At 43.3% G+C, this 16,772-nt stretch overlaps 2 protein-coding genes across 2 annotated transcripts; both read right to left on the bottom strand.

Annotated features, from left to right (window-relative positions):
• Positions 1–8: 8 nt before the first annotated feature.
• LOC119646354 (lipase member H-B-like) lies at positions 9–1,194 on the bottom strand. Its single transcript, XM_038046791.1, has 2 exons — positions 867–1,194; positions 9–771 (listed from the first exon to the last, which is right to left on the bottom strand). Exons 1-2 carry the CDS (start codon positions 1,151–1,153, stop codon positions 36–38), a joined length of 1,023 nt encoding a protein of 340 aa, XP_037902719.1. The 5' UTR covers positions 1,154–1,194; the 3' UTR covers positions 9–35.
• A 9,792-nt stretch (positions 1,195–10,986) lies between these two features.
• Positions 10,987–12,318, bottom strand: LOC119661618 (phospholipase A1-like). Its single transcript, XM_038071038.1, has 2 exons — positions 12,001–12,318; positions 10,987–11,739 (listed from the first exon to the last, which is right to left on the bottom strand). The coding sequence occupies exons 1-2, from the start codon at positions 12,282–12,284 to the stop codon at positions 11,004–11,006; spliced, it is 1,020 nt and encodes a 339-aa protein (XP_037926966.1). The 5' UTR covers positions 12,285–12,318; the 3' UTR covers positions 10,987–11,003.
• Between the last annotated feature and the right edge of the window lie 4,454 nt (positions 12,319–16,772).

Below are 16,772 nucleotides of genomic sequence, written 5' to 3'. Positions count from 1 at the left end.
AAACAATATTACTTTTCAAAGTTATCGCAATTTATTTAAACACGTCCTGTAGCGTATGGGGCCTTAGAATTAACTGGCAAGTAATAGACGCCTTCTACACCGCGGCCATAGTTGGAAGGTTGTCCACCCATACGAGCCTCAGCTCCCTTCAAGCTACACTTCTCATCCTTAACATCAGTGAAATCTGGGCACTTCACGGATACAAAGTCATCTTTGTTGTCCAAAGATTCGGCGAAGTAGATGTAGGAACGTGAATGTGAGCAAGCAGAGACGATATCAATACCGCAGCCAGGTTGGTCCTTACCCCAGTGAGGATAGAAGGAAGCATCACCCAATGGGTCGAGGAAACCAAGAATTCCACCATCAGTGTGAATGGACTCAACATATCGGCCGTCACCTTTAGCAAGACGCTTACTTGGGTCGTTAATGGAGAAGAGTGGAAGAGCAGCATCCAAACCGAAGATAGTGTTGATCTTTCCACGAGTGGTGTACTTGCCAGCCAAACCGACTACGTGACCTCCCAAACTGTGACCAATCAAGTAGGTATTATCCGTGTTCAAACCAGCCTTTTCGGCAAGGAAATCGATGAGGGCGGCCACCTTTTTACCAGCAGTAACGGTATTACCAGCAGCTTTAATGTAGTTAATACTTCCGGCACCTGCACCCCAATCGACAATGATGATGTTGTAATCGCCACGATCGAGGTATTTGTCACGAACCATTGGGTTCATTGGAGCATTTTGGTCACCACGCCATCCGTGAGACAAAATCCTGTAGAAAACATAGAAAATATTTTAGCGATATTCCATGGGAAACAAAATAGGAAAATCGACAGGAAAACAAGATTTTTTCGTTTTCATACTCACCTAGTTGGATGATCCTTATTGAAATGCGAACGTTTAACAGATTCTTCATCTCCGGTAACTAATTCCTGAGAGGTTTTTGGATTGCTCTTTGTATACAAGTAGAATTTAACAGCGAAATCTGCCCTTTGTGCAAGTTCAAGTTCGAATTCTACATCCTTCATATTCACCAAGTGCATATTATAGTTCTCGTCGGGGATGACTGTCCACTCGGTTGGGTCATATTCGGCAGGTGCTGCCAAAACGGCAGCAACCAAACCAAGGGCGAGTACTGCTAGTGAAGCCTTCATAATACGCACAGTTCGCGAAAAGAGCTACGTGTGTACAACGCGCTCCTCTCGATCCTCTTTTATAGATGAGAAAAAAGAATTGCGCATTTTGATGATAGAAATCTTCTTAGATATTCCTATCAGATTTATTAATGAAATAAGATTTGTTCCATGTATTGCTTTTCATAATCTCATTACGTTCATTCAAAATATTTATTTTTGGAAAATAGAATCAGGCGACTGTCTTAATTAACAATAGACAATGGGCCAATATCAGTTTTCGTGAAAACAACATATCATCTTTGTCCGCATTTAGTTGCCAAATAAGGTCTATCAAATACCTATAATAGTGCGATAGTATGACGACTGTAAAGGTATTCATTCAGTTGCAAAAGCGATAACAAAATCATCTCTAGGATCGATGTTATCCTTATATAGCTATAGACCATAGGGAGTCACCCAAATTTAGATCACCACTCTGCCCATTTCGCTATCAACCAAATTTCCTCTCCTGGCAATATTTCATGCAGAGTTTATAGTCTTTTGCCTTCGTTTTACGCTGTATAGCCCCATTTTTAAGGTTTTTTGTAAACACAAAACCTTATTAAAATCGGTTTACTGTCTGTCTGTCTGTCCGTCTGTCTGTCCGTCTGTCTATCTGTCCGTCACACGCATTTTTCTCGGAGTCGGTTTCAGCGATTTGCACCAAATTTGGTAGAAAGGTGGGAACTGTGAACGCTCACGCATATAGCGAGTTACATCCTTTTACGACGAATTTAAGGGGGGTCCCCATACATGCAAAAGAGGGGTGTAAATTTTTTTTTCATCAAATATAGTCAGGCCTTGGTGAGTACTTTTCGAAGCCGGTTTTAGTTTTGACTTTTGTTGACAAGGTGGGGAGTGCGGGGCGTTGAAAGTGGTCATTTGATGGCACAAATGCACACTCAAATCTCTTAATAAAAGAAATAGACAAAACCTTTCATACCGGAAGCGTCTAGCTTCCGGTTTCCCGACTTGTTCTACTTTGTTGCAAAACTTAGTCATAGCGACGGGGGAGGAGTTGGAATTTGTGTAACTAACAAAATTTCTTTCATAAAAAGACAACGAGTAATATCATTATTTTCGCACACTATGATCAGGATCATTATAAAATAAAAACCCTCTGCTAGTACTAGACGGCACTGGGGTCTATGTTGACGATATGCAACTTAATTGCAAATTTGCAGACATAAAGCATCTGACTTCTTTCTTCAGTCCACGTCCTCTGATGATTGAAGACGAGCAGGTAATATTCCTGCATATCAAATTTCAGCGGAAGAGATATAATCGATATAGAGCAAATTTTGATCGTCCAAATATGAGGTTGCAACGTGCCAAAAATGTATGTAGGGGAGATTTTGGGGAATTCCGAAAATCTGATAATATGCCATTACTAACTTTATTTGCGAAGATATTGGTATGGGATACATTTTGAGGCCTACATTTTGTATAGATGCACTACTATGAACTTTTTTCTAAAAACGAGACCAGTTTCACTTTCTGGGATTCAGATTTTGAGCCCTTACTCCCCTATGTTTCATCCGAAATAAGATCCGCCTCGAAAAGTACTTTGCGAGCTCTTTCAATTGATGCCCCCACACAAATTTTACACTCCCTTCAAACCCAGCGGAAAATAATGCCACTCGTTGGATCTAAAGAAACTGGCAGACTACAAAGAATGATGAGCTGAAAGGAGCTGGCTGGCCAAAGAAGGCAATTCCGACAACCACCATATCTGCTTAAGAAGTACTCCAGGGTCAGGAAATAAACTCCCCCTTCAATGCCAAAGACGGCAAAACAGATGACTCAGGAGGTAGATCAGGCCAAGACTCATCGAGCATGGAAGCCTAATCCTGAAGTGCTGCTCTTCATGCGACTTGGAGTTAAAATAGTTGAGCTGCCCGAGTTTATAAAGAACAATCAAAACAAGAACCAAGCCATTAAGAACATGGTGAGAGCCATAGGGGTGTTTTGTAATAAGTAGCAAGTGGAAGAAAGAAGACCTAAGCACAAGTCGAAATCTTCTGTCCCAACAGACAACACCAAAGTGACACAAAAGTACAGGGACTTTCGGCCAAATAAAATAGTGCGAGACAAAAAAGGGGAACCTTTAGGAAATTACCAGGCGCCTAAAAGGGAAAAGACATTCTCACCAGCCCAACAAGCGGAACTAAAAGTTCAGAAAGGGGAAACCATGTGCCAAATATAATACTGAACATTTTTGCAATCGTTGGGACTTGGTTCCTGGTCAATTTCCCCAAAAACATATTAATATACTATTATTAACTTAATTTCAGTAGATATCGAAATGGAGAGTATTTTGGGTGAGGCCTGGATAAGGCCAGATTCATGATTTTTTCAGAAGTTTCGGTTTCTAAGAATGAGTCCTTTAAAAAATCATAATGTTCGACCCTTGGCACTCCCCACCTTTCTAACAACTGTAGAAACTAAGACTGGCTTGGAAAAGTATTAATCGAGACCTTTCATTCGATGCCCAACATAATGATATTCGGTGAAAAAAATTTGACACCATTTTTGCATGTATGAGAATTGTTTTCAAAACAAAACCTTAAAAAGGTCAAAACTGACCCCGAGCTAAGAGATTTAGGCCGAAATATCAGAAAAATCCGAAGGACTCAGAAAGGGGAGCTGAAAAAATCCAGCACGGGAAGAACTGACGGCTTTCGAGCATAACTGATTGACACTTATTGCTAGTAGTAAGTGAAATCTAGCATTAGTCGAAATTTGAGGGTCCCCAGAGTTAATTTTCTTTATTTGGCCCTCGTGATAATTGGCAGTCCCGATATTTCGTACCAAACTGTCAGTCCCTTGGCGATGCCAGTTATCAGGATTCCTCTGTAGTACTAATAATAACAAATAGCTTGTCATAAAGTATAAAAGCAGGAAGGAGATTGCAGATTACTAACTGAAGAAGGGATCAGTACCTAAGATTTAGGTTAAGAGTGCCGTCAAAATGCAGTAGTTTTAAATGGAAGTGAGGTAGGTGAAAAGTTTAAAATCCATTGCGAATAACCCGCTGGAGTCACCTGACTTAATGATTGGAAAGGGATATCATTATGAACAACACACTGTCCAAATTGCAAATCAAGGAGAGGTTCTAAATCTGGGTACCAGGGTAGTCGCGCGGCTATATCGCCACAATTTGTTATGATCACTTCAACTGTTCGCATAGGCAACGCTTTGAGTAGTTTGGGAAAATAAGTTCGTTTTTCATCCACTCCTACTATAAAATGCGGAGGCGCGTACTAAACCATATCACCTTGACTTCATGAATGGTTTATTGACCGTTTAACGCAATATGGGCACTTGATTGTCTAGAAAGCGGCAGACCATTACCAACATCCAGGGTTAAAGTCAACATGGTTAGAAACCACGGTATTATCAGAACCTCGCCATACTGTGGGTAACCGGTCCAGTACTCGCCAAAGCACTCTTCCAAACCGTTAGTCTGAATTTTTCACTGAGACCAGGATGAAATTCAACGAGCCTACATTTTCTGAAATGAGTCACTTATATAAATCAAGGATATGTTGCTGTTGCACGTATAGTCAATTAAGTAGTTACAAATTTAAGACTACAATTCAACCAGTGGTCTTAGAATTTATTTCTTTTGTTAACAGTCGCATGTATATTGTTCTGCAGTTCCGGTTGTCACGTTGAGAGATAGAGGTATCACGTTGCTGAGTATCGCTCCAATGATCCATCGCTCAGAACATCATTGGTCCATACCAAAGAGGCTTCACTCCAGGCAAATCAGCAACAGATCAGATTTTCTCTCTGTGGCAAGCGAAAACTGTTGGAATATGGACAACAGTTGCACCATCTGTTCATCGACTTTAAAGCCGCCTATCATAGCATAGCCAGGATAAAACTGTACACCGCCATGAGAGAATTCGGTATCCCGACGAAATTAATAAGACTGATTAGGCTGACCCTGACCAATGTGCGAGGCCAGATAAAAGCAGCAGGATCACTCTCAAGACCATTCGACATCAACAACGGTCTACGACAAGGAGATGCGTTATTATGCGTCCTCTTGAACCTGGCCCTCGAGAAAGTGATCCGTGATGCTGATGTAAATGCGATCCTCTTCAAGTCCACCCAAATACTGGCCTATGCGGACGATATCGACATCATGGGAAGAACCACCCGAGACGTACAAACTGCCTTCATCCAGATCGAGCAGACGGCGATTGGCGCGAGATCTTGGGCTGCACATCAATGAAGGCAAGACAAAATATATGGTGGCAACGTCAGCACCGAAGACGAATCAACCAACAACATCAAACCGCACTGGTCAAACACGAAGAAGAATAAGGATAGGAGAATACAACTTTGAGACCGTTGATAATTTCTCCTATCTAGGGTCGAAAATCACAACCGATAACAACTACGATGATGAAATCCGCGCACGGTTGTTGTCAGCCAACAGAGCCTATTTCAGCTTACAAAGACTGTTCCGCTCGAAACGTCTCACCATAGGGTCAAAGCTCTTACTGTACAAGACTATGATCTTGCCAGTCCTCATGTATTCCTCGGAAACGGGTTCTTAGCAAGAAAAATTGCGAACTCTTGGCCGCGTTCGAGAGAAGAATCTTCCGAAGAATTTTTGGCCCCCAACATGAGGATGGACGATTCCGTAGCCTACACAATGACGAAATCTATGAGCGATACCATGACCATCCGGTTGTGGATAAAATCCGGCTCAACAGGTTGCGGTGGGCGGGTTACTTAATCCATATGGATGAGGATGATCCCACCCGGAAAGTCTATAAGGGCAATATCTATGGTAGAAAAAGAAGGCGAGGCAGACCCTGCCTAAGATGGAGCGATGGCGTAGGTCAGGACGCCAGACAGCTTTTAGGGATATCAAATTGGTGGACCTCGGTGCAAAACCGGGATGTCTGGAGTTGCTTATTAAGACAGGCCTAGACCGGATACCGGTTGTTGCGCCGTTGATGAAGAGTTCTGGTTCTCAAACTTCATAACTAGAACATTTACTTTCATGTGTTAATTTTAGTGACCGAAGAGGGCCCCATGGAAAATTTCGAATTCCGATTTCTTAACTCCTTCCTAAAGAAGCCACAGTATAAAACAATGCGAACACAAGATCGCTAACTTGCTTGGCAATCCTCTATAAATTCCCAATGTCCGTTAAAGCATCAGTGCGCTCATTGAACACTACGCGATCTGAAGAGCAGAAGGGGCACGAAGTTGAATTGAGAAGTTAGAAAAACCAACTCATTAGGGACAGGATAAGCAACTATAATAGAAGCCAAAGAAATATCGTTTACACCAATGTGTCTTACAAGACCCTTATGTCGACAATCTTGGAACTGTGGGATTCCAACTCATCAGTGGCTGGAGCGAATTCACTTCTCTTGAGACAATGGCGGCAGAGTCACGGTAGGCGATGCGCTAAAAGTCATTACGCTAACAGACGATTGCAAGAAGTTGTTTATTATAGAACAAGTCGAGAAACCAGATGTTGGACGCTTGAGGTATTTATGTATTTCTCATGTAATATTTGAGTTGACATTTGCCTTACCTAGCTCGTAGTGTATATGCATATCAGGTCAACACTTTAGTCTGATAAAGACATTCAAAGATTTGTTTTTCAGGCCAACATGAATCCGTAAAAGAAATTATCTCTTTTGAACCCCTGCACGCCCCCTTTTTCTTTTCCAAATTCTGATGCTAGCTTTAAAAGTACTAATCGAGACCTTTTATTTGATACCCCACATAAATACATTCGGTGCAAAAAAAATGTGCACCCCCTTTGCGCCCGGGTGCATAGTTCCAATTTTCGCCAAATTTCGTATCAATAGGAGTAACTGTTTCTGAGAAAAGTTAATGCGACAAACAGATTGACAGATATACACAGCATTCACTTTAAAGGTGGAAGCCGAAGACAAAGCAAAGTAATCAAATGAACTACCTCTGGCAGCTGATTGATTTTCGTTTACCAAAATGATGCCTTTAGGCAAGGAACTTCGTTGCTAATAGAGAAGGATTATGTGCGCCATTCAGAACGGGATAGATTTGGCTTGTACTAATAAAAAGTATAACGCTTTGGTTCGTATCCCCTACGAACACCCTGGACTGTTGCCTGGTAAGTTCGAATAGTACAGTTCGCTCAGCCGTTCCTCTTCATTCCACACAAGGGTTCTGACCAACTCCGTTGCCTATTAAAGCATTCCTAATTGGACTTAAATGCTCTAATAGCCGCTTTGCTGTCGACAGAATAGTAATCTTCTGCTCCAAGGTACTTCCTTTGGGGGTTGAAGGCATATATTTTACTACAATCCATCCGTTCTGAGGGACCGATCAGTGCTGGTTGTTGACGGTTTAAACCATAGGTCACTGCTACTGTTTTCCAGTTGTCCTTGTTACTTCACCCTCCTGCACCACGTACTAGTAATTCTCAATCCAGCTTGGATTCTACCATACAGGGGGTGCTCATATTTGCCCTACAAATTAATACAATGTCATCCTGAACCTATATTGCTGTGTTTTTTAGCTCACTAAGGAATTTGTCAATTATTATACTTTACATTAACTACGGTAGTAGTGCACCCTGTAGCCAAGCTTGAGTAGAGTTCACGACAATAGAGTTTGTACCTGTCGGCTCTTCTATTTGCCCATCCAAGAGGCCAGGCTGTTCCCCACTCGTTTCGTATCTCTGCATGCGCAGAAACGGACACAGAACTATTCCTTTAGTTTCTACAGTGTCACATAATACATCCGTTAGTTGATGCAGGACAGTTTGGGTTGACCGACCTGCCCGATAAACATGCGGATGTGGCTATAGATAGTAAGTTGAAAGTTTTGAGTACAAACGATGTCAAGCAAACTGATCTGAAGATTTATAGTGGAAAGAATCCTTTTTGTCAGTTTGCAGAATAAATACCACTTTTGCCCACTTCAAGCCATTCTAAGGCTATGCTGTTCCTCACCATCCTTAGACGAGATTCTCAAACAATTCCCGGGGCTGGGAAAATGTCATATATTCCGCATAATTTCAGTGGTTTACAGGTCCCCACTGTCCATCTTTCATTAGTTCCTGAGCTAGTTCTAGTTTTTCTTCTTTGCAGGGCGTCAGGCAGAATGTTGTTGTCTTCAAGTCTTCCACTACTGTTTCCACTTCCAATTCACTGCTGATATCACCATTCACTTCTAGATGAACAATGCTATTGCCCAGGTACCTTTTTTTTGTGCGTACATGGAGGTGGAAAATCTTAGAAAGACACGTCCGCCGCAGCTCCGCCGGCTGAACGAAGGAACTACAGCGGGCGCGTGTGGGATTCACACCCACTAAAAACCACCCCCGGTCTCTCCAGCCCCAGTCCCGCGGGACCACCATTGAGGTATTAGTTCGCGGGGTAGGTTTGCTCTTAGGCACTCATCCTTCCCCTATTTGCAGATTTCCTCCTTCTTTGTTCCTTCAGCAACTCCTCCTGCATTTGGATGATTGCGGAGCCAACCGCAAGCCACTTCTCCTCGGACTCCAGCATCTCAGCAACCAAGCTCTCCGGGGTCCCGCTCCTGCCCAGCACCTGGTTTAAGCTCCTTCTCTCCATCGCAAATCGTGGGCAGTGAAACATCACATGCTCTGGATCCTGCGGTATGCCATCGCATCTGGGACAGTTCGGAGAATCATCCAACCCAAAGCGGTGCAGATACTGCCTGTAGCAACCACCGTGCCCCGTGAGGAACTGGGTAATATGGTAGTTGGTCTCCCCATGTTTTCGTTCAAGCCACACCCTAATGTTGGGAATAAGCCTGTGCGTCCACCGATCTTTCGCAGACTCGTCCCATCTGCGTTTCCAGAGATCAAGCGACTCTGACCTTGCCGCATTTCTACGCTGTGCATGCCCCTCCATATGTCTTGCATTGTACAGGACACTCATTTCTTTGGCCAGAATGTCAACCGGGATCATGCCTGCCACCACCAATACTGCCTCATCTGATGTGGTTCTAAAAACACTGCAAACCCTCAAAGCCATCCGCTCGTAAACCGAGTTCACCTGCTTTCGTCTCTAAGAGTTTGCAAGCGCCTCTGCCCACACAGGCGACGAGTAGAGCAGGATGGAGCGCACCACTCCGGCTAGCACCAACCTCCGACAATGTTTCGGCCCACCAATATTTGGCAGCATTTTTGCAAGTGCCGTGGTGGCACTGGCTGCCTTTTGGCATGCATACTCTAGGTGTTCCCTAAAACTCAATTTGGTGTCAATTATTACCCCCAGGTGTTTGATAGCCGGCTTTGATACGACCGTATGTCCACCGACCTCCACTTTTACAGTGTTATTTTTGCGGCGTTTCGTTATTAAATCCGCTTCCGTTTTCGCGTCCGCCAAGGTCAGCCCGGCCTTTTCTAGCCAGGACTTTACCGCTCTCACTGTTTCTGTTGCGTAAACCTCCACATCTTCTGGGTGTTTTGCTGCAACAACCACAGCTAGGTCATCAGAAAAGCCGACAATCGTAGTCCCCTCTGGGACGGGAAGAGCAAGCACCCCATTATACATGATATTCCACAACAAGGGACCAAGTACCGATCCCATTGCCCAGGTATCTATATATATTTATATATATTCGTTATTATTCTTTCTACTTCCGAGTTGGCTTCAGTGTCAAGTCTTATTATTCTGTGCTCTGAAATTGAGGGCTCATCAGACATCCTCCAATTCTCGACCAGCACGTTTATACTAACATTTCCTAGAGTTATGTTTTGGTATGGTGTTGGTCAGAAAGTTGTCGTGTTTCCTATGTTATATATTTCTAGCTTATTCATCATCATCAACGGCGCAATACGCAGTATCCGGTCTAGGCGTGCCTTAATAAGGAATTCCAGACATCCCGGTTTTGCGCCGAGGTCACCCAATTCGATATCCCTAAAAGCTGTCTGGCGTCCTGACCTATGCCATCGCTCCATCTAAGGCAGGGTCTACCTCGCCTTCTTTGTCTACCATAAATATTCCCCTTGTAGACTTTCCGGACTGGATCATCCTCATCCATACGAAGATTCTTCTCTTGAAATTTTTCTTGCTAAGAACCCAAGTCTCCAAAGAATATATGAGGTCTAGTAAGAGCTTTGAACCTATGGTGAGACGTTTCAAGCGGAACAGGTTTTGTAAGCTGAAATAGGCTCTGTTGACTGCCAATATCCGTATGCGGATTTCATCGTGATAGCGGCTAGCGGTAAGTGATAGAAAAAAATAGATAGAAGAAGTTTTCAACCGTCTCAAAGTTGTAGCCTCCTATCTTTATTATTCTCGTTTGACCAGTCCGATTTGATGTTTTCAGTTGGTTGGTCTTTAGTGCTGACGGTGCCATTATATATTTATATATTTTAGCACATTATGCTAATCAGCAGTAGACTGACAGAAACAGCTAACAGACTGAGAATTTTCGTGAACATTCAGGTTCCGGAAACGCTGGCTAGAAGGCCTAATAACAAACGGACTGCCAACTCTTCCACAGACTTGGAATTATCAAGTCCCAAGTTGAGCTCTCAAACCTATTGCAAAGGATGCATTGATCCACGGCAATTTTTCCAAATATTTGGTATTAAAGTAAACTACTATCGAACTTATCTTCCATTGCAAACCATTATATCGTAGATTATATGCCGACACATCACACTGTCGCGTCACTAACTCCCTTTCGATAACATTGGAAAGGACATGTACAAGGCTCCCAATATATTGTTTGAGGACAGCTGTCCTTATCGATAATCCCGACGATTGAGAAAACTGCAAATTCATTTCTTTATAAAAATTAAAATGCATTCCCGTAGTTAATGATTTATTTAGACTCTTCCGGTAGCATATGGGTAATTTGAGTTAACAGGCAGGTAGTACATACCCTCAACTCCACGTCCGTAGTTTGATGGTTGGCCACCCATGCGGGCAGTAGCTCCTCGAGTACTGCAATCCCTTCCAGTAATTTCACTGTATTCAGGACATTTAACTGCCAGGAACTCATCAGGTGAACTCAAGGATTCAGCAAAGTAAGTACATGAACGGGCATGAGAGCAAGCAGTCGTCAAGTCCAATCCGCATCCAGGTTGATCATTACCATAGTTAGGATAGAAGGAAGCATTACCGATTGGCTCTTCAAAACCAAGTATTCCACCATCGGTATGAATAGATTCAACGTACAAGGCATCACCCTTGGCCAAACGTTTCGATGGTTCACTGATGAAGAACAATGGGAGAGCGGCATCCAAACCAAAGATTGTATTGATCTTTCCCTTAGAAACATTTTTTCCACCAATGCCAACAACATGAGCTCCTAAAGAGTGACCGATCAAGTAGGTGTCATCTGTGTTCAGCTTTCCGCTCTCAACAACGAAGTCAATGAAAGCTGCGAGTTTCTTTCCAGCGGTCATTGTATTCCCGGCCGCCTTGATATAATCCAAAGTGTCGGCCCCGGCACTCCATCCAACGACGAAAACGTTAAAATCACCACGAGCAAAGTATTTATCACGAATTTCGGTGTTCATTTCGGATGTGTAACTTTGACGCCATCCATGCACGATGAATCTGCAAATAGAAAGAAGTTTTTTTAAAAGAGGACCTCAATTTTCTACCCACTTCAATTAGGGTGGATTTAAATACACTGAGGTTATCAGCGCATCCATAGAACACTGGTCATGAACAATAGTAAGGAAAGAAAACTCCATCAATATTTTGAAACAATTCGTAGCGAAATATGCTTCAAAAATGTAAATAAACAAGTCAAATAGTCCAGCCTTAATCTACTTGCTTGAGGCCAATCCCCGAATCACACACATGTCCCCTTACCTGGTTGGATTTTTTGCATCAAAGTGGGAATCTCTCAAAGCATCAGCGTCTCCAGTGGCAATTTGTTGAGCAGTGGTTGGATTTTTCTTGGTGTAAAGATAAAAGTTGACGGCGAAATCGCTCCTTTCAGCCAGTGCCTTTTTAAAGGTAACATCGCTCAGGCTGACCAGATGCATGTTATAGTCGCTATCTGGAATGAGGGTCCATTCGTCTGGATTGTAATCTATAGGGGATGCCAAAATGGCAGAAACCCCAACAACAACCAAAGCAAACACAACTTTCATTTTAGCTTCTTCAAACTAAAGTATCACAAGTGGTTTTCGCAGGCTTTTATACATTCTATAGAATTGATTTGAAAAAGATACCATCACTTTCACATTGTGGTTGTTGCTTTAAAGATGATAACACGGTGTATTTTCGAAATCAACGTAACTTGATCTCTTTCACAGGGACTGTGCAGCCAACTAGAAACTCGAAACCAACAATAAATTCATATCAATACGAAAGAAATTGATTAACAACTCTGGTAAAAATAAATCTGATCTGAGTTCCGAATCACTGACTTTTTTGTCACCCTTTTTTGAATGCAGCATTTGATCTGATAAGTAACTGATAGGAATAGCACAATAGAAAACTTATTGTAAAACTTGATAACAAGAACCATTATCCTCGACTGAGGCAAAAATGCAAAAGATTTCGTTATATTCAACATTATCTTTTTTCAGGACGTAAAAAAATAACCTGATTGAAAATTATGGTGTTCACACGTTCTCAACATAAAACTATACCATTCACTGCTTGCGTGGGATGCGTACTGTCAAGATCACCACCTAAGTTCGTGCTACAATCGTTCCAAAATAAATTTCGTGTGAAAGACAGACGGATAGACAGTAAACTGATTTCAAGTTAATTTAGGTTAGAGGCTAAGTTTCAAGTGCTTATGCCCCATATATTAGGCCTCCTGAAAACGATATTCAGACAGCTTCTTGTCTGCAAATCTAGCAACTTTCCTAAAGGATCTTTCCCGGAGGCCCAAAAAGCCCGGTAATTAAATGTGTCTTTTCCACAGATTGGCCGCATGGAGCTGGTACAACCATTAATATTTTTCGAAGTACAAATTCAGGAATAGTACTCCGTTGAAAACTTTACTGGAATTTTTATCTCGACCTACTTGGAGGATGTCGGTTCGATCAGATATAATAGTCGATGCTTTAACGTCAAAGGTCATTCCATTATTGTTGATCCAGATCGCTGGTGGGTACCATAAACATGAATAATGGCGAACAATAAGCTCTAAACAGTATTGAACGTGAAAATGAAAGTAAAGTTTGTTAACTGTGGTTACTAAAACTCCTATGTGGGGTGTAGCGCGTCAACCCCTACGTGCCATTGTTGTTGGTTCTAGGCACTGTGGTTCAAGTCACCCCTCCCCTCAAAGGCGTTCTTTAACGGGTCGCTCACGATGCGGGGAATGACGTCCACTAGGTGACCAAGTAAGTAGTTCTAACCCCTTAGCTAATAGGATGCACGCGTCCTAAGTAGTTGCCTTGAAAATTTTCTATTCCGAACGAGAGCTGAACTTTCCCTGAGCTCCGGTATAAAATACATTTAGGCCAAGCTTCGGGGAACTTAAGGGAACCGTTCCTGACTATTGCGGCCGCGCCCTTCCCCACCATGGTAAAATTTCCATGGATTGAACAAATCAATGAAGTAGCAACATGGAAATGCGGAAGCGCAGTTGACTGCCGTAACTAGAGCCGCAGAGGAGAGGCTTCACAAGAAATGAGCTACAGTGATGAACCGTATGCCGTCGGTAACTTTCCTCGAGAAGAACATAAGCAAAGTTATGAAAAACGGGCTAATGAAACTGGAAGAACTACTTAACGCCATTTCTCTCGACGGGCATAGATAACAGCGGAAGACGCCCTAAAAGCAAAAACTGCAGCACTTCCCATTGAGAACACCGTAAGCGCCAAACGAATCGCAGACAACCCACTGAAAGCCAACTGGAGTAAAATCGATAAAAGGAAAACGCCTCTGAAAGAAACTTTATCAACGTAGTCCCCAGGGCTCACAACAAAGCCAACTGATGTAAAATCGGTGAGAAGAAGAGGCGTCCGAAAGAGACTTTATCCACGTAGTCCCAGGGCCCAAAAAAGAAAACAAAGAATGACATAAGGAAACAACACACTAGGCCGTCGGAAACCCGGCTGTTCAAAGACAAGTAGGTTACGAATAGTATATCACTAACAAAAAAGAGATGGAAATGAAAAGGAACTAGCCAGTCGAATCTGTTGATTAAACCGACGGAAAGCCAGATACTTCCGAAAGTTCTCAGCTCGGAGGCAAAAGCGCAGAAAACTCTTCCATATGAAAAACAAAGGGCGGTGAAGTCCTCGTTGAATTCGACACGAAGGAGTCAAGCCTATGCGCTTTCTAGAAATCTAAGATCTTGACCGCTTGACAGAAAATGTCGAATTAGGTGAAGTTATAGAGCGCAAATGTCCAGAGGTAACCAATATCCGGATAGGTATCACTTCTGTGAATGCTGGCTATCAAGAATTTGCTGTTCGTCGTCGAGCAACAAATGAGAAAACCCTTTAATAGCGGGAAAATGAAAATTAGATGAGTAGCATGCAAGGTATGAATAGGTATAGTCTTCACCAAGCGCTACAGATTTCAGGACTATGAACACACATCTGTAACTTGCCAGGGACACCAAAAGAAGACAACATGCCGTATATGTGGTCAGAATTGCAACGAAAGACGGAATTGCCTTCTCTACGAAGATCGTGGCGCGTCCGACGGAAAGGAACAGGAAAGGGTTCAGACGTGGCTAGTGTGACGCATCCGACAAAATTAACACACACCGGAGAACAATCGCTCAGGTTTTGCTAGCGCAATTCGGTGGTTGTTATGGAGGTAAAATTTAATCTAGTGCTAATAAGCGAGCAATTTCGGAACAAGGACCCGGCTTCATGCAATCTCGACTAATCAGGTACCACTACCATGTGGATTCGGGACGGCATTTGATTTGGGGTTCTTACTCAAGACCGGCAGAATGGCTATGTCTGGATTTGGTGTTTAGGGATAACGTTTTTTAGTCGAATGAGACGATTTCGGACTTTCGTCTCAATCTAAAAGCTTTTGGAGGATGCCGTTTTGGGCACGTAGAGGCAGATCCTATTGTGCGATGATTTTAATGCAAAGTCCCGTCAATGAGGCATATCTTACCTAGAATCCAGAGGGAAACGGATCCCAGAAATGGCGGGAAAACCGGGCTCAAATTTTTAAACACTGAATCCTCGCCAACGTTCTAGCGCCCATGTTGTAAAGGGAGCTTCGTCGTTCGGCAGCGTCGATGAAAGGGTGGCGAGACCACCTGGACATCGAGTTCGTTATCTATCGACGCGCACCAAACCAGTGCTTCTCTAGCACGTGGAACATCGCGGGAAATTCGTCAAACTCTGAAGTTGAACACTGGATGGCACTTCTGAGAGTGATAACGCTCCACCTGGCACTTTCGTAAGTTCAGTGATGAACATGATAACGACATTCTGTGAAGCGCCCATGCCTCGGAGTAACCCAAGCCGTGACAAGCTTTCTATGGACTGGTAGACGGCGAATATTGCTGACCTATGAAGGGAGTGTTATAAGCTATAGCGTTTGACACAACGTTTTCACCCCCGCAAGAAGGTATGTGCCGCAAAGGCAGAGTACAGATCAGGTAATAGGAGACTCCGCAGCGCGATAAATAAAAGCAAAGCTCGCAGCTGGCAGAACCTAGTCTACCTAAGTAAATGGGGATCGCGAGGAATTAGTTACAAATTTATCCCCCGGAAAATTGGAGCTCGACGGAAACACTGCATATGGTAGTGACTGATCGGATAGACCACATTGTACAGGTATTATTCCCCAGACTTGAGAAAGTTTCTAAACTGGAATTCCGAAAACAAGCAGACTTGCCACATGGGCACTCAGCGCTTGCCTGGTGGAGAGCACTTTACCTTGTCGCTGGAAGGTAGCGAGGCTCGCGCTGATCAGCAAAGGAAAAGGATACCCTGAACTACCATACACTCACTGAAACGATCCGTGTCGCCGGGAATTTATCCCCAAGACAGGTCGGAATTAGAGCAGGTAGATCCGCGTTGAATGCTGTTATGGAGGTCGCGGATGCTGTTCATCGAGATGAAGCACACAGTGGTCGACATCGACGGATAGTGCTTCTCATAGCACTTGATGTCAGAAATGCCTTCGATTCCATAAGATGGACTGATATGGAGGGCAAATTAGAAAATTCCATACACGTGCCAAGCTATCTATAACGGATATTAAGGGATTATGAGAGAGAACCCTCCCTGCTCTATGAGACGTTAGATAGTCAGAGCAGTATGGAAATTACGTCGGGAGTAGCACAGGAATCCATCCTAGGACCAGACTCTGAAACGCTTCTTACGATAGTTTGCCAAAACTCGACATATTAGAAGAGTCGCGCTTGGTCGAAACCATCGCTCGAATACTTTAGTTTAATGCTCGACCCAAAGATGAGCTTTTCCGAGCAAATGAAAGCAGCAGCGAAAAAGGCGCAGCGGAATCCTGGACCTTGAGTCGACTAATGGCGAATATCGGGGGCCCTATATATACCATGAGAGGTTTTTTTATGGGAGCAATACAAATCGTTCTGCCCTAAAGCGCGGAGGTATGGGCTAACGGCCTTTGCAAGGAAGTATATCGTAAGGGCCTCACTCAACTGCAGAGACGGAGTGTCTGCC

The sequence above is a fragment of the Hermetia illucens genome, chromosome 1 (assembly GCF_905115235.1).
Source record: "Hermetia illucens chromosome 1, iHerIll2.2.curated.20191125, whole genome shotgun sequence".
Taxonomy (NCBI): domain Eukaryota; kingdom Metazoa; phylum Arthropoda; class Insecta; order Diptera; family Stratiomyidae; genus Hermetia; species Hermetia illucens.
Note: the sequence above shows the minus strand (reverse complement) of the source record. Positions and strands in the feature narration are given on the sequence as shown.